The sequence below is a fragment of the Chaetodon trifascialis genome, chromosome 6 (genome assembly GCF_039877785.1).
Source record: "Chaetodon trifascialis isolate fChaTrf1 chromosome 6, fChaTrf1.hap1, whole genome shotgun sequence".
In the NCBI taxonomy this organism is placed as follows: domain Eukaryota; kingdom Metazoa; phylum Chordata; class Actinopteri; order Chaetodontiformes; family Chaetodontidae; genus Chaetodon; species Chaetodon trifascialis.
Genome location: NC_092061.1, coordinates 15,584,798 through 15,611,194, shown reverse-complemented (window position 1 = coordinate 15,611,194; position 26,397 = coordinate 15,584,798). Strand labels below are relative to the sequence as shown.

At 41.4% G+C, this 26,397-nt stretch overlaps 3 protein-coding genes across 3 annotated transcripts; 1 reads left to right on the top strand and 2 right to left on the bottom strand.

The window, feature by feature from the left end:
• Positions 1-1,094: 1,094 nt before the first annotated feature.
• Positions 1,095-10,394, top strand: LOC139332171 (granzyme A-like). The gene is made up of 6 exons (XM_070963903.1): positions 1,095-1,180; positions 1,382-1,523; positions 2,508-2,646; positions 2,980-3,255; positions 3,359-3,500; positions 10,351-10,394. Exons 1-6 carry the CDS (start codon positions 1,117-1,119, stop codon positions 10,392-10,394), a joined length of 807 nt encoding a protein of 268 aa, XP_070820004.1. The 5' UTR covers positions 1,095-1,116.
• areg (amphiregulin) lies at positions 9,100-14,381 on the bottom strand. The gene is made up of 6 exons (XM_070963718.1): positions 14,228-14,381; positions 13,362-13,532; positions 12,886-13,114; positions 12,565-12,735; positions 10,983-11,096; positions 9,100-9,451 (listed from the first exon to the last, which is right to left on the bottom strand). Exons 1-5 carry the CDS (start codon positions 14,262-14,264, stop codon positions 11,003-11,005), a joined length of 702 nt encoding a protein of 233 aa, XP_070819819.1. The 5' UTR covers positions 14,265-14,381; the 3' UTR covers positions 9,100-9,451; positions 10,983-11,002.
• A 5,067-nt stretch (positions 14,382-19,448) lies between these two features.
• LOC139332969 (proepiregulin-like) lies at positions 19,449-25,763 on the bottom strand. The gene is made up of 5 exons (XM_070965171.1): positions 25,652-25,763; positions 21,811-21,876; positions 21,238-21,364; positions 21,005-21,151; positions 19,449-19,598 (listed from the first exon to the last, which is right to left on the bottom strand). The coding sequence occupies exons 1-5, from the start codon at positions 25,692-25,694 to the stop codon at positions 19,532-19,534; spliced, it is 450 nt and encodes a 149-aa protein (XP_070821272.1). The 5' UTR covers positions 25,695-25,763; the 3' UTR covers positions 19,449-19,531.
• Between the last annotated feature and the right edge of the window lie 634 nt (positions 25,764-26,397).

Here is a 26,397-nt window from a genome sequence, read left to right as displayed (position 1 = left end):
TACAGCCAGCAGATAGTTAGCTTTGCTTAGCATAAAGACTGGAAACAGCTAGTGGGAAAACAGCTGGGCAGGCTTTGTCCAAAGACCAAAAGAATGGCAGATTTTGTTACCTTTGGACAGAAGCAGCCTAGCTGTTTCTAGTCTTTCTGCTAAGCTAAGCTAACCAGCTAAGGCAGGAGCCTTAAACAGTATCTGACAGATGTGAGAGTGGTATCAACATTTTATATTACATTTTCTATACCGCCTATCCCTTTTGGGGTTGCGGGGGGGGGGCTGGAGCCTATCCCAGTTGTCAACGGGCGAGAGGCGGGGTACACCCTGGACCGGTTGTCATTCGAACGCAGGGCAACACACAAGACAAACAACCATTTACACTCACACTCACACCTAGGGGCCACCAATTCACCTAATGAGCATGTTTTTGGTCTGTGGGAGGAAGCCGGAGTACCCGGAGGGAACCCACGCATGCACGGGAAGAACATGCAAACTTCGGACAGAAAGGCCCCGCCCGGGGGTCGAACCTTCTTGCTGTGAGGCACGCGCACTACCTGCTGCGCCACCGTGCTGCCCTCTACATTTTATCTTACTCAAAATAAGAACACAAATAAATGTATTTCCCAAAATGTTGAACCAAGGTAACATAAACAGTTATTGTAGCAACTTCCTCTTCTTTTCCATTGACCTCCACCAGCCTGGTGTCACATCAACAGATATGTTTCATTTTCTCAGGTTCTCCACTGATTCATGAATGACGTTATTAGAAACTCATAAGTGTAGCCAGAGGGGCTGACAACGGCTTCCAGTCATAGCTGTTCCCCCCAGCGCTGACATATGTGCACCCTGATGATGCGATCTGCTTCACGTAAAAAAAGCCTCATGCACAGAACACGCAAGTAAACTGCTCATCATGGCTGGTAAATAACAAAAACTGTGACCACAGGCTCTTAAATGAAGACCGTACACTCCAATTCTCATGTCATGCTGCCGTCCATTTTGCTGACTCGTGCATTTCATGGTCAGACCACATCCTCTGAGCTTAACACATAAAGGCGAGTGTGTGCATCAAGGTGGGTTTCAGTTCATTCACCATCACATCGCAGGCGGAGATAAGAAGAAATGTTCAGCCTGAGGGATTTCATTACTTGTGTCTTTTGTACGGTCCTCCTCACTGTCCAGTCGAGTGAGTTACATGTTCTTTAAATTGCATTAATGTACTTTGTGTTATCTTGCTCATTCATGCAAACATGCAGAACGAAATGCTGCTGATGTCTTTGAATGTTACAGAGCAGTCAGTGCAGAGTAATATGTATTGGCTGACTAATTATTGATGAATCTTTCCACTTTTTTGTTAAATTAATGAACTGAGTGTGTTGTGCTTTAGGTCAGGGCTCTGAGATTATTGATGGGAAAGAAGTGCAGCCCCACTCGCTGCCTTTCATGGCCCTGCTGGAGAACAAAGCACCAGCCTGTGGAGGGATACTGATCAGTACCTCATGGGTCCTGACTGCCGCACACTGTACTGAGTAAGCTCCACACTTATATCCCTAAAATTGTAAATGTCAATATATGCGCCAAAACTAATGTTTATTATCTACAGACGACATAAAAGATATTGTCTTGGTCATTTAAAATCTTGCCGTAGCTTCTCTGATATCATATTTAGCTGAATGTTTGCTCCTTTAATGAGACATCTAAGCTCTCTTTAACCTCATCAGAGACACAAGCTTGGAACATACACTGCTGAGACTCACTTCAAGAAACCACAGAAATATTGAGACGGGCTTGAGATGACGTACTTTCATTCAGGACAACAGAATCTAAAGAGAAAACGCATGAAAAGAGAAATGCAGTTTAGGGTCTAGATATTGTTGTTTCAATGAAGTTCTATTTTGCACATTTTGTTGCTGGTTTCCTCTGTTGACACTGTTCATGGTAAGTTGAGGAGAAGAAATGGTTTGAGGCTCATACACTGCACATGACTCTCTAAGCCCGCCCATGTCTGCACTGTGGTCCTGCTGCCATTTTTAGAGATAAGACTTCTACAGGCTAAACAGACAAAAAGGAGGCCGACATCAAAGAGAAAAATGTACTTCAGGACAGATACTGTAGCCTTGTCAGTGCTAGGTCCCCTTGCATTTAACATGAATGCAGAACTATAGATGCAAAATTCCTCCTGTATGGAGGGAGAGTGAAGATAAGCAGTTTTGTATCAGTTCACACCCAGTTTTACACTTTCAACAGCTACCACTGAATCATATCAGCTCTGTTAGGGTGTAAAATCTCCATCCAGCACCCGCCAACCACCACTGACGTCTCAATACATATTAACAAAAAGAAAAAAATGCTGCATGTTTCTGTCTGAGTCTCAAAAGGAAATCTTCTTATGTGTGTCACGCATGAAATAATAAGACAACTGTAATAAAGTCTTCATCTCGTCATTAGTCTGTGCACTGCTGTTTGCCTTTTGCGAATGTGAACTTTGATCTATGTGCTTCCTGATCTTGCAGCATTAAGAAGGTGTTGCTGGGGGTGCACTCCATCAAAGACCAGGAGAAAGACTACAGGCAGGTCCGAAAGGTGAAGAGCCAGGTTCGTCATCCCTGCTATGACAAAGAAGAAAAGGTCAATGACCTGCAGTTGCTCAAGGTAAGGTTTGAATTATCACCTAGATGAAGCAAAAAGTGGTTCAAGACAACTGAGAAACATATTTTGAGCAAGTTGTTTGAACTTGGCGTTTGCTTTTTAAGTTTGTTTAGGCAGCAGATAAAGATGTCATGAAAGCTGCAAACCAGATTTGATCCAAATCAAATATTTGCCGAAGTCAGGCTTTTCTCTCTTTAAAAGGCACCCAGTGGGCTATGAATAACAGATTTTTAACTTTGCCTTGAGTATTGTTCAGCATGTTGATCCACTCATTGTTTTTAATCCCCCCCCCCACACACACACAAGCATCAGTAATGTTCCTTTTTCAAATTTCAGCTTGACAAACCAGTGAAGCAAACCAAGGCAGTGAAAAGCCTCCCATTGGGTAACACCGTCAAGGAGCCAGCAGCTGGCACCCAGTGTTTGGTGGCTGGATGGGGGAAAACAAAGAACAATGCTAAAGTCATGTCAAATGTCCTGATGTCTGCCAACGTGACTGTGATCGACAGAGTGAAGTGCAACTCTCCTGAATATTACAACCTTCGGCCTGTTATCACCAACGGCATGATATGTGCTGGTTCAAATGGTAAAAACAGGGCTGATACCTGTGAGGTGAGTAAAGGAGGTAAACAGCCTGTCATCTCCGTATCATCTCCTCAGCTGCAATGTATGTATGATCCTAAAAATGACATGTATTCCTTCTGTCTCGATTCAGGGCGATTCTGGAGGGCCGCTGTTGTGCAACGGAGCTCTGACTGGAGTCACGTCTTTTGGAGCCAGGTGTGGCTTGCTTAAAAAGCCCGGAGTGTACTCTTTTCTCTCAGAAAAACAACTCAAATGGATCAAAAAGACCATGGGTCAGATATAATGAGACATCATTACTCTGTGCTCTTGACCAAGTTAACCATTTTAACCATTTAACCGTGTATCTTTGTACCTCTGTTATGCTGCATTCACTTGATCCTAATAAGATTTACTGGACTGCTCAAGTTTTAGCCTCTCCAGCCAATAAGAGAGCAAATTCCATTTTTGTGCTTTTATTTTCCTGCTTAATGCAAATATGTGGATGTATTTTTGACATCAAATCAAGTCTGTTTTGGTTTTTGTAAATAACTGAGATTCTCTACAATCTTTCCACTGACCTCCTGGGAAGTGCAGAAGTACAGCAGGGGTACAAGCCCCTCTGGTTCTCATTGATGCCTCTGCTGCAATAAACCAAAGTAAAAACAGTTTTTTTAAAGATGCACACCAAAGACTTTTGAGATGAAAGCAAGACACCACAGAGGCAGCATTCACCCCATCAACCAAACAGATTCACCACTTCCTGCGTGGTTAATTCTCAGGCACTCCTCCCTCATTATTGATCCATATTATTTCTGTGTGAAAATGACATTTTCTGCTGTCTTACAGCCATGCAATTTTGTACTCTGTCTGCCACAGTGCCTCATTGCAGCAGCTCCTCACAGGTTTGTGCTGTTCTTCTCAAATTAAAAACCTTTGAGGTCTCATCATTTTGTCATGTTTCAATTCTTCCTCCTCTGCAGCATCATCTATAGCATCATCTGTAGATGATGCTAAAATGCTTCCTGTCTGAGTCAATTACAGTAATGTCAACACAGAGAACATTATGTTCTGTACCACAAAGAAGAAAAAAGATGTTCATGATTGAGTACTTAGTCAGACCACAGCACAAAAGAGAAATTCACACAGTCTATCTGAAGACCCCATACAGGAAATGTGCAAAATGTTGCATGATGGCCTTTACTGAAACTGAACAAGATATTAACCCATGAAACGTCCACTGCCAGTGAAAAGAAATGTTTGTCTTGGCCCTCGGAAGGATTATTCATCGCTTTCTTTGTCTCCCTTATCTTCTTGTCCACTTTCATCGCTGCGAGCTGAAGGAGCTTTGGCGTCTTTCTGCAATATTTGCTCCCCACTTTAAATTCTTTTGGGTTTATCGTGTCGCACGGAAGTCGCCTTAGCCAGCTCATTATGTCTCTGCACCCAGTCTTTATGACCTGGGACTTACTGTAATGTGACGCTGATGCTCATTTTTCATAATTCATCAGTAGGTGGTGCTCTCTGCTCGAGTTAGTGGTGCAGAAATTTACAGAGAGGAGATTTGAGTCAGCTAAAAGCAAAAATGACTTTTTTTGAAAAGTGTTTTAATGAGAAGAGATAGAAAAATGCTTTAATATTTGTTGATTTTGATTGACAGTGGCTACTGTGATGTCATATACTCTTCCTGGGGTCCACATTTACAATAATTCAGTGACCATAATATCGACATGCAACTTATAGTAGGACAAGTATAAAAACAAAGCTCTGTATCGGTGGTTTTGGCTGCTGACTCCTTAAATCAAAAGAATATTTTAGAGCTTTGGTGAACCAAAGAGTGATTTTTTTATTTGAATGATTTTTTTGATGAAGTAAAAAGGGACAATTTACAAGAAAAAAAGCAAGATATGAGATAATATGAGATATAATATGGTATTTCTAAACAGAATTTGGTGTGATTAATGTTTATTCTTTATTCTTACCATTCATATAATATTAAATGGAAAAATAAAAGTGAGTCTACAGCCTAAAGCTCAGAGAGGCCGCACTTAGGCCGAGCGATGCTGTGAGCTAAATGCTAACATCTCACTGTAGCCCGTTAGCCTCCACAAGATAGCGCTAACCTGAGGATAATGGGAATGTCATTAGTTTTGCCAGTATTTGCTTATAGCAGTGACAGCATGCAGGTGGAACAAGTCGTGACCTGAACAATTTCCCAGGAGCTCTGCTGAACACCCTCGCCCTGAACACCTTTGGAAATGGTCTCATTGACAGCAGTGCAGGGTCCACATCAGCTTGTACAATGCAAAGGCAAAGGAAAACGAGGAAACTATGTTGAGCTGTTACAAGTTCCATCCATCCATCCATCCATCCATCCATCCATCCATCCATCCATCCATCCATCCATCCATCCATCCATCCATCCATCCATCCATCCATTGTCTATACCCGACTATCCCTTTTCGGGATTGCGGGCGGTCTGGAGCCTATCCCAGCTGTCAGCGGGCGGGAGGCAGGGTACACCCTGGACCAGTCGGCAGTCAATCGCAGGGCAACATACAAGACACAACATTCACACTCACACTCACACCTAAGAGTCACCAATTAACTTAAATGAGCATGTTTTTGGTCTGTGGGAGGAAGTCAGAGTGCCCGGAGAGAACCCACGCATGCACGGGAAGAACAAACTTCACACAGAAAGGCCCCGTCCGACCCGGGGATCGAACCGACGACCTTCTTGCTGTGAGGCACGCGCACTACCTGCTGCACCACTGTTCTGCCTGCTTTTACAAGTTTTGGCAGAAAAATATTTTAACTCCTCGTCTGTGTTTGTAAGCTGGAGATGTCTATTGATCAGGTTTGATCGATGAGTAGCTCCACAAATGAGGCCTCAGACATATTTGTTGATTTATAACCTAACCAATGTAGACTTTATTTTGTCTATCCATTTGTAACATGAACTTGAGCTGCTCTGTTAATTCAGTGACATATGTCACACTGTCGCTGCTTTCCTGTGCGAGATTTCATTGCACGTTGCTGCTCATGGTGGTGCTGGAGGAAAGGTCTGGCAACACCAGTGTGTAGGATGTCTGTAGAAATGTTCACAGCAATTCATCAAATAGCTGTTGAGATATTTCAGTCTGGACCGAAGTGGCAGGCTGACTGGCTCTGCCACTAACACACCTAAAAACTGTTGACAGCACGTGTAACTGTGTTGATATACAAGTCTGCATGGGAAATTAAGACTAGGATAGAACAGAAAGTCTTCATTGTCATTGCACATTGTACAACAAAATTTGCTTTGCATCTCTTAAAATGGTTCATTTAACATTCCACACATGAACTCACTCACTCACTCACTCACACACACACACACACACACACACACGCACACACACACACACAAAATACTTACCTTGGCAACTGACCTGCTCTCTAAAGGGGAAAAAAATGTCACCACGCCCAGGAAATTCCAGCAGGTGCTTTATTTATTATCACTGACCAACCATCTGCATTTGTGTTTACTCTGTTTCCATGGTCACCCACAAAAGCTCACGGGCCCACCTCAGTGCCACCGAAACTGTCAAAGCTCACCACACCCGTATTAATTTATTTTGTCCAATGCATGAATGCGTGAGTGTTTATGAATGCACTTGGCATGTTTAAATAGCCATTTCTGCCGTGGAGATCACTCTCTCTCTCTCTCTCTCTCTCTCTCTCTCTCTCTCTCTCACACACACACACACACACACACACACACACACACACACACACACACACACACACACACACACACACACACACAGTAAGTAAACAGTAAATGTTTACCTGGGCTTGCATCACTTGTGTGTGAGTTGGATGAGCTGCCCACCTCGCCTCACCTTTTTCTTCACTTACTGGTGACGCAACTCCACACACACACACACACACACACACACACACACACACACACACAAACATGGAGTGAAACTGGGTTTTACAAAGGTTTACCAGAAACAGTTGTATCTCTGCAGGTGACTCATCTTCATATGCTCATTTATTGCAAATGCTGCGCATGTCTACCTTGTACCATAGTAGCCCAACAACACAATAATAAACAGCCTTCCATTTTTCAGCATGTGTTGGACATGTGCGTGTAAATATTCTGAATTCAGTATTCTGGATTCAAAATAATTCAGTGTTTTATGAGAAAAGAAATGCATCCAACACATTTCTAAAGTTGTGAAATGTGTGTGAGTATGTAAGCATTAATGATTTTCTCAGATCACAGATACAGAAATCGATTTTAGAGGCAAAGTAGAGCTGATGGATTTGACAACCTGATTAATTATTAGGACCCTGAATGTCATCATCAAGACACACTGGGATCAGCTATCAGTGGAGGAAGTTAGAGCCGACTAGAAACAACTCCAAGTAAAGCATTTCTGAGAATTCAAAAAAAAACCCAGAAAGCCAGACTTCACTGAATAAAGTCTGAATTCTTGACGTCATCAGTCGTTCTGCTGCTCTTGAGGTTTCACACTTATACCTTTCACGGTCGTCTTCTCCTCTGACTGGAAATCTCACTGACAGTCATTGCAACTGAAGCCAAGCTTTGTATCTGTATGAGACTGTCAGACAGTGTGTAATAACCTTATTCTTATGACTTTAAAGGTGCAAAGTGTAAGAATTAAGAATCCAAACAAACAGGAGGCAGCATATCACTAGAGTGCCCACTAACTATACTTGCTGTAGCTACCAGCTGCCATTAGCTCGTCAGCTCAGTTAGCAGTGCAGCTAGTGGCCCCATTAGCTGACTGGAGTCAGCAGGAACTGAGAGCTCGGAGCACCAGCACAGCAGCCTAAGCCTCCAGCCTAGTGAGCACGGCTGGATCCGGACCAAACACAGCGTCCAAGACCAATGGAGGCCAGATTCATGATTTTCTCAATGTTTTAAATTCAAATTCTGGCCATATCTTACACATCGCACTGTCAAAGCTACCAAGAGGGAGATTAAAAAAAGGGAAATGGAGGAAAAAACAATCTTTTTCCACCAAATACATTATTCAACCAACAAACTACTTATTTTCATTGTGATATGTGTATGTCTGTTAACATGAAACGGACTGATGAATACATGAATACTGCGCATAAATAATAAACTTAGTGACACTTGCCAGCTATATCTTATCAATATTTCCTGGCAAATTATCTTCTCTTTGTTATGGCCCTATAGTCTGCATCACATTTTTGTTCTTCTTGCTCCTGATTTCACTTTGTGCTGCCCTTTAACAAACCTGCGTCTGTGTTTGTGTGAAACTGTGTTGCTCTGTTTGTGTCTATTCTCGGCCTACAGTACTGTCTATTCTAGGCTCTTTTGTCCTTTGTCCCATGTGATTATGTTCAAGTCTTTGTTTGTATTTGTCTTTGGAGATTACTTCCAAGTTACCTGAACATTCCCAAAATAGCTCAGAACAGACACACCCCCGCTCATTTTCCCGGTTCACCTGTGCACCGGCACGTCACCGACCCGCTCACAAAGCTTTGAACATCACTGTTAAACACACTGCAGTGTCATAGCAACACAGCGGCCGCTCGAGCTTGTGTGTGTGGTGGCATGAATAGTGTACAGTACAAACATTTGTGTTGTCTTAAGTTGAGCGATAAATTCACACACACACACACACACACACACACACACACACACACACACACCTAAAACGACTTTTCCAGTGTCTCATGCTTTTGTGATGCTCTCATGAGTCTCTGGATTCCTCAGTGAGCTCATCTCGGGGTTATCCTTGTCTGCTGGATCTATGTTTGGCTAAAAGGCCGAGGTGTTTGTGCAAGCCGGCTGCTGAGGTATGGGATGAATGTAAACATGACACTTTCATGAAGACATGAAGACTTTCACATAACACTGAGACACTTTATTGGTGATCAAATTCCATCCCTTTTCCAGAGCGAGATGAAGAGCGTTTCTCTGACCTATAACAACAGCAGTGCAATAAATAAAACCAAAGCTACAGAACATCAAAGCACTGAATGCTCAGCATTCACACATAAAAGACATCATAACAATAGTCCGACATACAAACACTCATAAAGTCGTTAGCAATAAATAATCACAGGAAATAAATTACATTCTAACAAGTTGTGGATGGCGTGTTTGTTACACAGCATTTAATGAAGCACTCTATTCTCTCTACTGCTTTTCTCAGATCCTCAGACTCCTCCAGTCCGCTTCGTCTTTGAATCCCGCAGGTGGCTGAGGACAGACAGAGAGAAATCAAACGTTACTGAATATGTCAGCATGGAAACAGCAAGTACTTTGTGTAAAAGTAGAACTATTTTCTAAGAAATGAAGCATGCAACAGTTTATCTAATCCTGTGTAAATGAGGCACACAGAGGTGTTGTGTTTCCAATCATTTATATCTGTGGATTGTGCACAAGGTTTGTCATTAAAGCCACTAGGTGTAGATTTTTTCATGGGAGTCATTTTCCTCTCACTAATAACATTGTACACACCAAGTTAAGATGTGTGAAAATTTTCAGACCAACTTCCCCATTTAAATTTGACTTACTGTACTTGCCATGGCTGAATTATTAGCAACCAAAATGAAGTGGTTGAAATGTGACTAGTTGTCAAACCACCTCCTTCTTGCCATTGTCTGTCCCATATCTCAGCAATTGCTTTGAGCTGTCAAAGCTCATAGAAATAATGGCCGAAACTATGAAAATAATTCTTAAAAACATAAAAATCCTCCTTTAAATACATGAACAAAACAATTTAAAGCGTGAGAGTGTGACCTTCAGTGTGGCATTGATCCTATTGAGCCGGCAAATTACAAGCTGACAGACACATTCCTTAAAAGCTATGGAGTGAATCTTTACTGTATGTGTGAGCCAGACTTGCTTTTCTCAGGGAGGACGCTGATTGACACGCAGGCTATGAGCAGAATGCTGCGCAGCCGCATCGTTTGTCTGAACACCAGAGGTCTGCATCTCAGTGTGCGTGTGTAGCTCAGTGAGATCTCACCATATATCAGCACACATTAAGCTCTTACAGCAGGGTCATCACGTGTACAGTCAGTGTGTCAGTACTGTTATTGTTTGGACACACAGGTGAATGTGTACCGTCAAGCGTGTGGTTTTTCTTTACGCAGGTATGCAGTTCAGAGATGGGACAGGCCGAGACATCCCTGGCTAATCCAGACTAATTCCTCTCGTAGGGATTCCTCATTGCGTGACGCAACTCACTTGATTCAATAACAACAACAGCCATACAGACTTCTCTGTCACTCTCTGAGCCCACTCTTTCCTGTTTGGCTTAAGGCTCACGTGAACGGAGGCCTGACAGCGCCCGCTGAGAACTTAAGCAACAATTTTGGGTCATCAAAATATACACCACCGGAAATACAGGAGCACCTGATTACACTGCCTTCTTACAATATTGCTTACATTAACTTTAGCATCTGAATGGTGAAGGTTTGGGTTTTCCATTTTGAGTCCTAGAAACTGAATGCTCACTAAGCCCCGCTGCCCTGAGACACTTTACTGGCTTTCAAAACAATGGTTCCTTGATTTTAGAGAGAGGCAACTTTAACATGACAAATCCAAAGCTTGACCGCTTTATTGTTGCTAAGCTGTGATTGGACGAGAGGTTCAGCGAACTATTAATTGAAGATTTCAAGTTTGGTGGGTATTGAGATCCTTATGATTTATCCTTGATTTGACGAAGCACAGTGAGTGTTTGTTAGTCTACACACAAGCAGGTCAAAACCTAAGCAACACCTACCTCATCATAACTCGACGCCATCACACCACAATGTCACCGATGGGCTTCTGTAGTTTCTCCTGCTCTGAGCCAGTCCCCAGGTAGGAGGCTAGGAAGTTTTTATGTGACCTGTAACTACAAAAGACACTCAGCATGAGTATACTGTGGGCCAAGGGCTCGTGATTGTCACGATGATGGCAGTAAAGTTATTTTGAGAATGCAGAGTGCATGACCTTGTTTCTGCCAAGTTCAGTCATTTCTACAGCCCATAAAGTGCATTGATTATTAACCCTGCGGCATTTATTTGCAGGCTGTTTTGATCTGAAAAGAACTTGGTGGTAGTTCACTCTCACAGTAATAAATTCTACTTTCTCTCTGCCACCACACCTCACTACATCAGCTAACCGTGGCCGTAAAACTTTAACTTCGCTGCTGGCTACTGGACAACTGACTGTGCCCCACATTCCAGCCGTAGAAGTGATTTGGTCACATACTGATAAGGAACTATGATTGTACAGTAAATGACTGGTTACGTTAAATAATAGACTGCAGTTTAAAGGAAATCATGAGCAAGGCGTGACATTGACGTGACACAATTTGTTGTGAAATTGCAGATTTCTAATCTAAATCTAAGAATGAGAAGTCAAAGGTGTAAAGGTCAAAGAGTCCATCCTGTGAAGCTGGTGAGCAACACCTGTACAGTGTGGGTGTGTTTGGGTGTGTTAATATGCTTTTTGATGTGTCAGTGTGTTTGAATGCCAAGAAGTGTTTCTGGGCAGGATGTGTGGGTTGCAATGGGTGTTATGTTGAGATTCACCAAGGTATGGGTGGTTGCCCTCATGCTTAAGGCTTCATTAACCTGCCCTATAACAGTTCTAAAGAATAAAGAACAATAAAATGGATTTTGTACTAAACCACTGACATCAGGCCATTCATATTATACTTTCAACTACTGTGAAAAGTGATACCTTGCAGAAGAGAGAGGCGGGTGGCACTGACAACCAGTGCACTGTGAGCTGGTCCATATAAAGTTTGAACATTTTTTAATCAAATGCCTAAATATCCTGTACAAACTGCACCCAGCATACTCATGTTAACCAACCGCTAAAGGGGTGAGACAGCCTAAATAGACCATGTCCGTGAATTTCATGGACACAGTTTGTATTTTTCTCTAAATGTATTACATTATTAAATATTGCGCAGAGAACCCAAAGAATAAGATATAACATGAGCTCATACAAGATGAATATAGAAGCGTAAAATAATTCAATTCAATACATGTTATTTATTTTATGTTTATTCTTTTTATCAAGTGACTGTAACTGAAGGAAAAGTGTAAAATTTGTTTCATTTCATTCGCTATGTTATTTAACAATTTAAATTATTTTTTGATTTATTTAGTTGTATTTTTGACTTTTGCTACATTTTGTCACTGTCGGTGCTCCATACATTATTCTTTCTCTTTTTTTTCCTCTTATTTGCACAGTTTTTTTGATTGGTCACCCTGTTAGCTTAAAGCAGGGTTTAGACTGCTGTTCAGGTACACATGAAGCCATCTGTGTGTGTGTGTGCATACATTAAAGTGTGCCACGTGCATACTTACTGAGCGCACGTCATGAGCAGGATTGCGGTGCAGCTGATGACTGACAGGACCACAGCAATGATGACCAAAACTGTCTGCACCAACTCAATGTTAGTGCCCTGGTCAGGCTCGGTTTTAATCGTCTTCAGAGTTTGGATACCACAGCGCTCCCCGTCGTAACCCGTCATGCATCTGAAAAGCAAAGAGTCAACAGAACAAAGTGATCAGAAGATGTGACATCAGGAGCTCACAGCGTTATCTGGGTGTTTAACAGAGGTTTAAACTTGGTGCACGCACACAAAATAGTCTGAATCTGGTCAGTGGAACTGGTGCTGTACTCACATGCACACCGGCTCCGGCAGGCCCTCTACATGCTTGCAGTAGCCATGAACGCAGTAGCCCAGGTGGGTGGTGGTGCAGGGATCCTCTGTGGTGCTGAGAGTTGAGGAGTATCCGCTGGTGAGGAAGGTGTGCTCAGGGTTGAAAGCAGTGGTGATTTTGCTCCTGTGCTTGGTCCTCTTCCTGCCTTTGCCTTTCTTTTTCCTCCTCTCATCTCTACCAGGTTGTACCTCTGTAGAAGGAGACATTGTAAATGAAACTTAACTGAGGTTTATGGCATCATTTAGTTGAATTTAGATGAGTTTGAAAGCCTACTTACACATATATACACTGTCTTTTATGTTACACGTTTTGAAAACTTTTCAGCCACTGGGCACATTATTGAATATCATCATCCATCAACAGTGACAAATGAGCTTCACCCAAAATCAAGCAGCACTTGACTTTAAAAAGAAAAGCATGTGTTTTGTTTGTCGTACCGTGAAGGCTGAAGGTGTCGCCTCCTGAAAGCTCCTCGTCTACTTCCAGCTCCTCATCGTCGGCCAGCAGACTCTGGAGGCCCTCTCCAGAGGCCGGACCCCGAGACACTCCAGTTAGTTCACCAGAGAGTGTGGCTTCAGATCCCTGAGTACCAGGAACACCGCAGACGACTGTAAGGCCAACAGGACGCACAGAAAAAAAGAATAATGCATGAGATCAAATCTACATAGAGACATGAAAATGATAAGTAGCAAGGGCTAAGCGGGGTCAGAGGCTGCATCATATAATGTAGTTCTGGAGACCTTTATGTCAAAGCGAGAAACCAAACTAGTCTTTTTTTTCCCCTTCTTCTTCTACAGTCGCCGGGAAGGTTGCTTAGTTACTTTCTACTGACATTTAATTCAGAAATCTTGGCCCATTTCTAACTGACTCATCCATTCATCTTAAAACATTGAGAGCAATCTGAGCTTCCAAGGCACATACTGTATTAGTGCTGAAACCAGCACAACCAGTCCACATCCAGAACCACACTGTACCTGAATGCATCTCTCACACCAGACACAGCAATGATAAATAAGGATCAATTAAGTATTTAAAGGATGTTGACCTTTCACAGGGTACATTACCTTGAGCAGGTTTTTGAGAGTCAGCAGTGCTGCACCTGTGACACAATTTCTTTTCCCTAAAACACCTGAATATCCTTCTCCTACCTGACAAGTCCTCACTTGCAGAGACATTTCTTTCTTGCTACCCCCCCCCCCCCGCTCTTATACCATTTTCCATTTCCTTCCATTTCCCTGATTTACACTCTCTGCACATCACACACCCAAACAAACACAGAACACAAGTACAAGTCCAGACTTACCGAAGCACAGGAGACAGGTGAGGACGAGAGGGTTCATATCCCAGGAAGAGAGTGTTGTGTGTATGACAGGCCTGCACTAATCTGTGTGTCAGAGTGTGTGTTTGTCCCTTGTCGATAGAGGCTGTGCTTTGCTCTCTTTACCTCCGCTGGGTGCAGCTTTTATAGACCAACGCCTGCCTCTCAACTCCAAGGAGAAGGAAGGGTGTGTGTGTGTGACAGAGAGAGACAGACGCAATTGTGTATGTGTATGTTTAAGTGTTTGTGTGTGTGTGTGCGTGCGTGCGTGTGTGTATGTGTGTTAACAGTTAACATAGTTACATCCCAGAAGAAGCAAGAGAGATTCATGTAATAAAGGTGTGTGTGTGTGTGTGTGTGTGTGTGTGTGTGTGTGTGTGTGTGTGTGTGTGTGTGTGTGTGTGTAGCTTGTACGTGTGTGTGTGTGTGTGTGTGTGTGTGTGTGTGTGTGTGTGTGTGTGTGTGTGTGTGTGTGTCTAATGATTAATGCTGTGCCTCAGGCAACACATTTTGCACCTCATGTTCTTACACATGATGAGGCTTCTGTCAGGGAATAATAAGTCTGAACGAGACTGAGACACAGAGCAGTTTGATGTATTCTGACTTGTGTCTCGTCACCATTAAAACACACACACAGAAACATTTGGTCCTGCCTCTTTAGCTGTTATTGCTTCCACACGTCTCGTTCTTTGGCCACAGATACGGCTTTAATTACAGTGTCATTCCATTAGTCGAGTCACGTCTGTACTTAAAACAAGGTTCAAAGATAACCAGAGGCATGCTAATGAAGGCATGAGATAAAATGAGTTTTTATGGTTGTGACTTGTGACTGACAATTGGTATCAAAAGTACAGGTAAGAGCAAATGGTGAAAGGTGCTATTAAAATGACGTCAATTCAACTCTGAATTCAACTTTTTGCTGAGCGATAAGTCATATATTTTTTAAGATAAATCATTTTTTAGTTGTGTTTTTAACAGTGAAGAGCAGGCAGAATAAGTTCTGCTCCTTTTGTTCTGTTTTGTTATTTTAATACTGTATTGTTGTATTGTTCAACAGGGTGTCTTTCTGTGTCTGAACTGTCGTGTTTGCGGTTTGATTAAATGGTGAACAGTGTTACTATTTCGGTACACTGTAACCATAAGGAGACCTTAAGGTTTGGGTGTGGATGCTGCTGCACAGAAGGGTGTGTTGGCTATGTTGTTGTGTCTGTAGACAGAGGCTACGCCATCATTTGTGCTCCACTGGAATCCAATAGAAACCTGCTAGGAATGCTGGGAGCTTCTCCATCTCATTCCTCTGCCTCAACAACAGCCAGAAGCTTCTGTCAGGTTTTGTTTCCAGCGGCTGTGGAATTAAATTGTTTGGATTGTGTGTAATGGCATTGGGGATATGTGATATGAACTTGTGGAAAGTCTGACACAAGCCCAGAGAGGAGCACCTCATAACAGCCGCCCACTGTAATCACACTGCAACGCAGCCCATGCCACAAGGGATGAAACGGTTCTGGCACGCAAATACAGCCGTATCTATTTGGATAAAACTTTGAATCATGCTTTTTCACAAAACAGTTACACGCTCAGTTGTTGTCACAATAAAAGGGATAATTGCCCACGTGATACACAACGTAAGACATAAGTGTGCACACGTGCAAATAATAAAAAAAAGGAACTGTTTAAGGCTGTAGTGGAGCTGCTTTTTCCTAGTTTGTGCTGGTTGATTTCTTGATTGTGTGGACTGTGTTTGGCCTTTTTAAGTTGATTGCCCTGATTTATAACACCTGCCCCAGTCTACAATCAGATTTTCAATTCAAGGCTGCACAGATGAAACAAAGTGGCAGAAGATCAACTGGTCCTCAACCCTTACTGTTGACATTATAGTAAATGTGTTGGAACATCAGTCACTTTGTACCAATACTGTGAGCAGGTTGATAATTAAAAGAAATATTATTTTGTGTGTTTAGGACTTTTTTCTTCTTGCCGTGATATCAAAAGAGGTATCGAGTGTCATTTTTTTTACACTAATCTTATACCAAAGGTTAAAATTCTGGATAACATTTTGCTAATCAGCAATCGAGCACAGAGTACATCTGAGTCTTACGGAACCGTCAAACCAAAATATTGGACAAATTGAAATTTCGACATGATAATAGCGCAGGAGGAGATGTTGATTGGTGTAGCAGATGTTGGAGTGAAGAAAATGTCACAGGATCACCAAAAGCATTAGGATTCATCCTCTGAGGACCATGAATGTCTGTTTGCATGGCAATCCATCCGATAGCTGTGGAGACATATCGGTGGGCCGACCGACGGGCAGACCTACATTTCCACCCCTACAGCCGCGCTGCGAGCATGGCAGACAAATAGAACAGTGAAAATATGACATGAATCAGCCTTGAGCTGCAAAACAGATGTGTACATGGCACACGTGGACATTTTTGTTTTGTTAAAGGACACGCAAGGATGCAGCTTAATGGGACTTCCACCAACCACATTACTCACTGCATGAGCAACCTACTATTACTTATGCAATAATTAGGTAATAACGGTTAACAGGGAATGAGCACAGTGTGGGGATTAGAGAAGCATTTCCTGAATTTTGTTGTGAATGTTTATCACCACGTCTTAAATTTAGAATGAAATGTGTTTGTGGGTCTTTGCGTGTGTAAGTGCATGCTAATGTGTTTTTAAGTGTGTCCTAAGTAGGTCTGCAGGTGAGTTAATGTTTACGTGTAATCGCTGCTGTTCATCTGCACACAGAACATGTAAGGATGCTTCCGTTGGGTGTTAAGAATGGCTCATTGACTCTGGTTGAAGCACTAATGAGGGTGCAGAGTTTACTGATTAACTCCAGAGCGGACACTGCGCTCAGGAGGTCAGACGATGACTGAAAAGCTTTTGTAGTTCTAATTCTATTTTGAACAAGTTAATTTTGCATCCCTCTCATGTAAATGTAGTGCAACAACATGAGCAAAAGTGCAATCATACAATACTGATACTTGCAATCATATCCAAAGGTCAGTAAAGTTGATTAATATGTCCGATAAGATAAGAAATTCTTTCATTCTGACATCATGTAAGTGCGTAGGTCCAAACATTTTGTGTGTGTGGTAATCTCCTTTATACAATCATGTGTTCACAAAGTGGTGAACCTCTCTCCATCCTTACATGTGAACAACTGAGCCTTTCCAGGATGCCCCTTTCATACCCAATCATGATACTATCACCTGTTACCAATGAACCTGTTTACCTGTGGAATGATCCAAACAGGTGTTTCTGGAGCTTTCCACACCTTTCAGTCTTTAGTCGCTCCTGTCGCGCCTTGTTTGAAACATGTTGCCGCCATCAGATTCAGAATAATCTTATATTTACAAAAATCAATGAAGTTAATGAGGTCAAACATTAAATATATTGTCTTTGTATCATTTTCAATGGACTATATGTCAAAAAAAAATTAGTAAATTATCACATTATGTTTTATAAACAGCCTCCCAACTTCTTTTGGAATCAGGGTTGTAGGTGGAGGCGTGATTAGACGCCACACTCCCACTGATACCATCATGTGTCTGATTCAAAAGGTAACAGGTTCGTTAGTGAATCAGATGTTCTGCCAATGAAAGGTCTTTTTCGCTGCAGACACTTCAACTTGTCAGAGCAGGAACAGCACAGGTGTAGCGAGTAACATTAATGATGAGTCACATGAGTGAGCCAGCATGCGCAGCGCCGTGCAACTGTGAGGCAAATGCAGCTGTGAATGTACTTAATCGCTCTGGTCATTGTGTCCTTTGTGAGAAAAAGGGTCTTTTGAGGCTTTTAGGATATCTGAAGCTACATCTTGATTTTTTAAGCAGAGCTCTGAATAATGGAGCAATCATTTAAAAAAAAAAAAAAAGACATGTGACGCATTAACCTACATTTGGAAACTTATCTCATATCTCAGATGATTCACTTTCACTTACCGTATAATGTTGCTCAGTGGACCTACTTCCTTTTTTTTTTTTTTTTTTACGCACTTCAAAAATCACATTTGTGTCCTAAATCCGAAGTCCAGAAAAGAGTTACACAGCTAAAGTTCAGTGTTTAAACAAGGTGCAAATTTGAAATGTATTTGTTTTAATTCATGTTTCATTCAAAATGTTTTCCTGGTACATGTACAGATGCAGTAATACTGCTGTAGCAAAAGTGTCGTGTCATGGAGAAAAGAAAAAAAATATATTTTGGTAAAGAGAGATATTTTCTTTCAAGGAAACTGTTCATCACATGGCAGAAAAATGTGAAAACTGTACAAAGACATGAGAGGGCGGTGAAATGTGAAGACTTTCAACTGGAACCTTCAGACAACAATGTGGGACGAAGACCAAAGTCAATGACGCAGTAAAAGAAATTCATACATTTCATTCATTTTTGTAACAGAACTTCCAAAACAGAGACGATTCCAGTGTAGAAAATAATACTTTATAATAAATTATCAAAATGAGAATACTCTCTCACTAAACACATAATAAAGCACAGAACTGTTTCACTCAGCAGCCAGTTTAACGGCAGTGATAATGACAAGAATGGGTATTTTTAATATTCATCAAAGCTGCAAAGGGCAACAAAGCAACAACAAATACAAGTTACTCCAGGCAGGAAGGTCAGACACAAATAAAAAACTACAAAACAGCATAGAACTGTACTCGAGGAAGTAACATAGAAGCCTGAAAGCAGCTTGATGGGTAAGATTTGATCATTTTCTCTTTTAATGCATTTTACTTTTATATATCTGAGGCTGCATTAAAGGAAGATGTGCAACTTGAAGATATCACAGCAGGTAATGTTAATGTTTACTGATAATGATCATTATTATGTTACTGTCAGTCAAATTCAGCCAAATCTGAGCTGCGGCTTCTTGGCTAAGAACTTTAAAAGCACATGATTAGAAATCCTAAATTTCTAAAAGTATGGATCACGACGAGGGGTCAGACATGTTCCGACGGCCACGTTTGTCCACTCTTACTATTAACGTTGGTTTAGACTTGCACGTCTCCATGAATTTTCCATTAACCTCCATGATTGTGAGTAATGTCACCCACAGACACTGTTTTTATATGTCTCATTCATCGCATTACACGCAAAGCTGCTTCTTTTTGAACGTTTTAATCTCTCTGTAGTAAGATCAATCCAGTAAAGCAGCCTGTGAGTGTAAGCCGGTCAGGTAACGTCATGGTATGATGAAATTTTCATTTCGGAAACTGGGAAAATCCTGGTTTGCCTCCTCCAACAGCGGATGCAGTGGGTGTGCGTGGGATCCTAAACACTCTGGACTCCTTTGTAACCGTGCCGCTTCTGCTGACGGGGGAATTTCTTTTTCTTATACCTGTAAAACCAACACAGAACATCTTTTAGTCTTTTCACACAGGCGCAAACCAAATCATTTACTTTAAACTGTGCCACCCTTAAAGAATCCTTGGGATGAGCTGAACTGGTGACCCGGATTAAATGTCCAAAGGAATGGCTTTGAGATCATAATCATCGTCTGAGGTTTGACGTGTGTCTGCATGACACAGGATGTTGTGGCAGACTTTACGTCACGAGGGGCTTCATTTCAAATACGAGCTACACCTGCAGGTTTTACATGATGAAAGGCAGTGTCTGAGTCACCCTCAAATCCATGATCACACCATATTTGCACGAACAGAATGCATCAGCAGAAAAAGTAAAAGGAGAGTTTCGGTGTAAATGAATGTCGTAAAGAAAATTATCAAAAATATTTGCTTTATGAAATGAATGATGAAATGAAAAGAAAAAAGCAAAAACATGAAGCTACATACAACGAGCTACAAGGAACAATAAAGTTTACAGTTATTATTACTCTCTGTCTGTTAATAATATAAGCAGCATATGCTTATACATACGAAGTCCTTAAAGTCAATTCTTTTTTTGTAAAATATGCCATTTTTTTCACTTGTTCTAGACTTTAAGGATTCAATCATGGACAAAAATTACTTGGCAAGGTAGATATCTTTGTAGCGTGTGTAAGTTCAGTTTAGTGCAGTGAATAATAAGTGAGCAGAAGTATAAAGTAACAGTAGAATAAAATACTCAAGAAAATACAAGTACCTCAAAATTGTAATTAAAAATGCAATGACAATTTTTTTTTGGCCACTTGGGGGCAGCGTAAACAAACTGCAAACACAACGCTGACATATCAAATCTTAAGTTGTTATGATGAACTTGTGAACATCCAGTTATGGAGCAACCTTATGCATTCATTTGAAAGTAAGTCCAATAGGCACTCTCTTTTAGCTCCGCTTTTGGGCTCCTCCAATTCCCATTGGAAATATTTGTAATATGACCAACTAACAGTCACTCTTGTTGACTTTGTCTGCTGTTTGGTGCAGACCAGGGTCTTTTTTTTTTTTTTTTTTTGCTAAGAACAGCTGCTTGCTGCGGCTGAAAATGATGACATGAGAGCACCGACGGTTAATCGAAATAGTAAAACTGCGGGCGAGGCAGCTAAACACTGAGCTGAAACTCACTATAAAGCTCCATAAAGCTAAGGGGAGCTGCAGATCCAGGTGATGGTTGTCTTTAAGCTCATCGTCAAGCGACCACCTTCACATTGTCATGTTATCATGCTGTCATTTCATACACTGTTATAAGCACTGATTATAGGCACTTTCAGTACAGCACTTGAGTAAATTGGTGACTTACAGCGGTTACTACCCTTTATACATCAAAGTCTCAAACTCACACACATTCATCCACAGACGAAAGCCTTACCATTTGCAGCAGAAGTACAGAGCTCCAGACAGACCTATGATCAGCAGACTCACACAGAAAATGGTGACAATTATCTGCTCTTCTCCCATCGGCTGAACAACGAGCTCTGGGTTGCCACACCTGGGGCCATAGAAGCCCCTCTCACACCTGCAACACAAAGAGGCGAGTCATTCCTGGCCACACATGGTGATTAAAAGCAGCAGACGCACACTCACACACACACAGGATCGTACTTGCAGTGGTGTTCGTTGATGTCCACCAGCAGCATGCACTGGCCATGGTTCAGGCAGTACTTGTCAAACGTGGTATTGCAAGTCTGTGTTGACCGCTTCACCACATGAGGGCGCTCTTCTCCCTGCCCTAAAACACCAAAAACAAGACCTCTGTTAAACCTTTTCACAGGACACTACAGCGTTTTCACTGAATAGCACTCTGTGGACCCTCTGGGACGAATAAACATTTGTTCATCTTACAGACCTGTGTTTAGACACATCTTCAGAACCACTTAATGTCTCTGATTTACAGGAGCAGGCTTTAAAGAAACTTCTTGAATGCCTCATTTGTGCTGGACGGAGGTCGTCACACACATACTTCTTTCTACAGCCTCAATACACAATGCTAAATGCAAATGATATTATCTGTAGTATAATAACTCTCATGAGCTCACTTCCAGTTGCATTCTGTGTTTGCAGTCATACTTCCAGGACAAATCTCTGCACATTCATTATAATTGACAAAAAAGTGATTAGTTATCATAGGAAGTTCGAAAAACACAATTAGAAGATGACGGCTGTCTGGCTGAATACCTGCAGACAGAGAGGCGCTGGATGAGACACTCTTGGTGAGTACATATGGCCAGAGCAGCATGAGCCCTGTTGAACAGAGAAAAACTGGCTCGTTAATTGCACTGCGTTTAAGGTCAGCAGGTCAGTGTTTATTATGACTGGACTCGAATAATCCCACACAAGTGCTGGTTCCCAGCCTTTTCAGCCTTTTTGCCTCGTGTCCCTTAAAACAAACGTGTGACCCCTTGTCACAGGTTTAATATATCTATGAGTTGAGATCAGTTTCAAAAAGAGTGATTTTCTTTTCTCAATTTGTTTAATTTGAATCATTTGGGGCCTGAAAAGTTTCCAATATTTCACAAGAAAACCATAAAAATAAACATTGTTTTGTTTATCTGTAAGACTTCCTCAGACCTTCCTCACCTTCCTCTCGTCTGCTGCTCTTGATTATGTGGGTCATACCATATGAGGTGAGCTTGTTTCAGCCCGTCACCATTACCCTCAACCCCAAACATTTGCATTAACCTGCTGAGTGTTGCATATTCAACTTTTCACAGAGTCAAAGAGTCCAATTCCCTTGTGATTTTACAAACAATTTCAGTATTCCTGGCGAAGATCTTACAGATCAAAACGTTGCCTGTCTCTACATGACAAATATATTATTTATTTGCAGCCTAACTGTGCAGACCTTTCTCCTCTCCCTTGGTTTACATACATATGATTGATGTCTGACATCATTGGTGACGGTTTTTATTCAGGATGAGGGAAAAACTTTAATTTCATAAGTTTCATCTCCCATGCGATCACTTTGACCTGGTTTCGTCATGACAGATAACAGTATTTGTTGTTTAAAAGAAAAACCTTAATTTGACGCGCAGACAGAAACATGGATTATCATTTTTGCATGACAAGCTTTAAAATGAACATCAATAATAAAAAAATTAATATGCTTTGCACTTGTAACATGATATTTTATGTGAGCAGAGCAACTGATTTGTATTTGCTGAGTGTGTTTCTGTAAGACAGCACACTGGCATTAAGTAAAAAAAAACATTTTTGGCTAGAAAAGCCTGATTGGCTTCCAGTATCTTTGTGTAAACTATGCCAAGTAGGACCTGACGTGGTGTGGCTCGTGTTGCCTAGCCCTCATGCCTGTACCAGCCTGCACAACTTCATAAAGCAGACGCCCACATTCCTGCAGGCAGGACAGAAAAACACGGGAACCTGGATGCAAGATGTGTCTGGTTACGACTGGTTATGAATCTGGTTATACTTGCTATAAAAGCCTGGCCATTGCACCCTCTCTGGGTTTCTGTTCCTGCCTGTTGTTATGGCTGCAGAGATATTTTCCTCTGTGTTTTCTGTGAGAGGGCTCAGGCTGGTTGTTGGGTGTTTCTGATGTGGCTGATAGGTGTAAAGTATTGGCCACTTGAGCTGGAAGTGATGACAAAGCAACTTTTTGCACTGTTACTACTTATTACCACTGTTCGATCAGCCCATATGTATCATTTATCACTGACTCACTCTCTCTGGCAGGTCAGGAGCCAATATGATCCAGGTACTGAGCTCACCTCATTGCGTTAATTTGGACAAGAATTACACTTGTATTTTTCCATCTGTTTGCAAAAGCATGAGGGAATTTGACTCTCTCACTTGAATATGCAGCACTGGTTAATCCAAATTTTTTGTGTCCGGGGCAAAGGTAAGCAGGGCCACAACAAGCTCACTTTACATGACCCACATCATCAAAGTGAGAGGAATTAAACGGAGAGTTGCATGAAATTACTACAGAACTCAAGAAGTGGTTTATTCAAGGAGGTATTTTTGGATTTCTATGAATTCCTAAATCCTAGTGAGAAATAACACTATGTTTGTGGTACTCACAGTGTTGGGAAATAACTACATATACTGCATTGAAGTACAGTTCTGAGGTACTCCTACTTTACTACCTGCACTACGGGGGGAATATTATACTTTTTACTCCCCTTCATTTGTCTGCAGCTGCTGATTATTATTTTTATTTTTTATTTTTTGCAGAAATAATGATGCCAGAATTTTGTTTTTTGCTTTTTTCCTCTCACATTAATCATCTCACTACCCCTTAGTTCAATCTTATGACCCTTCAGAGGGGGCCCGACTCCTTGGTAGGGAACCACTGTGCTAAACTGCCTAAATATATGAAGTATTTTAAACTAGATAAACCTCAGTCAGCTACAGCAGTAAACTGCTGCTCGTATTAACTATCCAATAATGTCATGTGCTATGTTATAGCAGTGGGAGTGAGTACTTTTACTTTTAAAACTTTAAGTATATTTTGCTGATAAGTTGGATTTAAATGCTTGTAATGCAGTATTTTTACATTGTGGTATTGGTAAGTTTCCTAAAGGATTTGAGTACTTACTCCACTGCTGGGTATCATCAGTTTACACAAGGTAGAATACACTGTTTCCTTCTTAAGTTTGTAATGTGACATTTTATAGATAAGAATGAACCTGAACAACAAGCAAATGACAGACTTAATCTGACCACATGTGCTGTCAAATAGTAAATCTCCCATTCATGTCTTAATTGGCAACATCTTTCAGCATCCCTCAGGCTCTGAGCTCAGCATGTGCGTCAGCTCATTAACACAGGTATGTGAGTCTTTCATCTGACTCCAAAACTTCCACTCAGGTCGATTTCTGAAATGACTCATGACTAAAGAAACAGGCTTATCGGTGATAACTGTGAAGGAAATCGATGCTTTACTCAGTGAAATCTCATGCAACATACTTGAAAAGTAAGAGGTGCCTCATGCAGAGTCAGCAGTCAAACACTCATTTAACATTTTAGTTCAGGTGATCGAGTTTGAATGTGCAGAAGTGATTCTGCTGCAGACATCTGTCTCCTCACAGGTACTTTCATGCTCTCAGTCCAGATACAGGATTTGATGCATATGTTAGAAAATCATGACACTTAGAGATATTTTCATCTGACATAAGCTACATTTCACAGCATGGAAGAAATGCTGCGATCACCTCTTTAACATAAAAATACATATTTAATTTTACAAAAGTAGCAGTACAGAGTTATGATCTGCACATTGTACTTCAAATATCAAAAGTAAAAGTACTCATTGCACCACAGAATGGATCCTGTTATATCATTATTATAATCATTAGTTGATTATTATTTATTAGCATTTTAATATAACTGGTTGAGGTCATCTCAATTACTTTATGTGCTGCTGGTATTTTAATACATAGCAGTGCATTGGAGTAAGTTGTAACGTGCTTCTAACAGCTGCATAGACATACAGTGTGTAGATACAGTGGGGTAAGACATCACTTCCCTCTCAATGTGCTGAAATAAAAATATGATGTTATAAAAAATTGAAATATCAGTGAGTCAGTAACTTTTCAAAACAGTTTTGAGATACTTGTACTGTACTTGATTATTTTAGTTTGATGCTACCTTATACTTCTGCTCTACTGCACCTTTCTTTACTGCTTGGCATTAGTCTGGCACCTATGGTGACTTTTGCAAGTCAAGATTGTACACATATGACCAGTTTGTTCATTTGCATTGCTACTGATTAAACTACCCAACAGTATATTAAAAGTTGAAATGAAACGTAATAGCGACCCAGCTGGGCCCTTAAGCAGCAGTGCGTCAACACTGTAATCCCTTTTTATTTCAGTTGCGAGGACATCAGTGGCTTTTATAGCTTGTCCTACTTGATGCCTTTGCTTCAGAGCACATTTCATGTCTCCTGATGATGATGACGACCCACCTGAACCCTGTCACCCCTGATCGACGCGTCAAATGAGCGTCAAACAAACGTGCCAACCTTCCTCTCAAACGATCAAATGAAACAACTCACCGATAAGCGACAGGAGCGCTGAAGGTTTGCTGTTCAGATTCATTTCAGAGGCGCCGGGTCGCTGACAGGAGGCTCGGTGGGCGCGCAGGTGGGAGCCAGTCTGGATTGGAGACGCTTCTGACTTGTCCAAATAGCTAAAAAGGGGGCAGGCGATGCGCCTGAGTCCTGGCACTGACAAGCTGGAAAACAACGGGCCCGATCATGCGGCCTGGGTGTGGTGACAGACTCCTATAATTTAGACAATTTCACACTTCAAAGGTATGAATAAAAATACAGACCCTGCAGGCAGCCCTTTCCAAAGAACAACATCATCCTCTTCATCCTTATGTCACGTCGAATCCAGGTGGAAGTCCGGTATTTACTCAAACATGTGTACATAACGGATAAACAGTGATGTGGGAAGTATTCACGTCCTTTACTTCAGAAAAAGTACTTACACCAGAATGTAAAAATACTAGGCCTAGTTATTCTGGATTTATGTGTTATTCTAAGTGAACGTAGAAGAAGCTTGTTACTGTTGATGCTGCACAAGGTGGAGCTCATTTTAACATCTTTATGCTGTTGAGTAGTTTCTAATAGCCTGCAACAGTGCTCTCGATTTTACACACTCAGAAATTTGGTTTGAAAAAATTGCAAAAGTTGCAAAAATACCTGAAAAGCACATGTAGGTTGGTGCAGTAAAAAGTACAATATTTCTGCGTGTCATGTAGCAGAGTAGAAGCATTCGGTGGTAAAATGAAAACCTC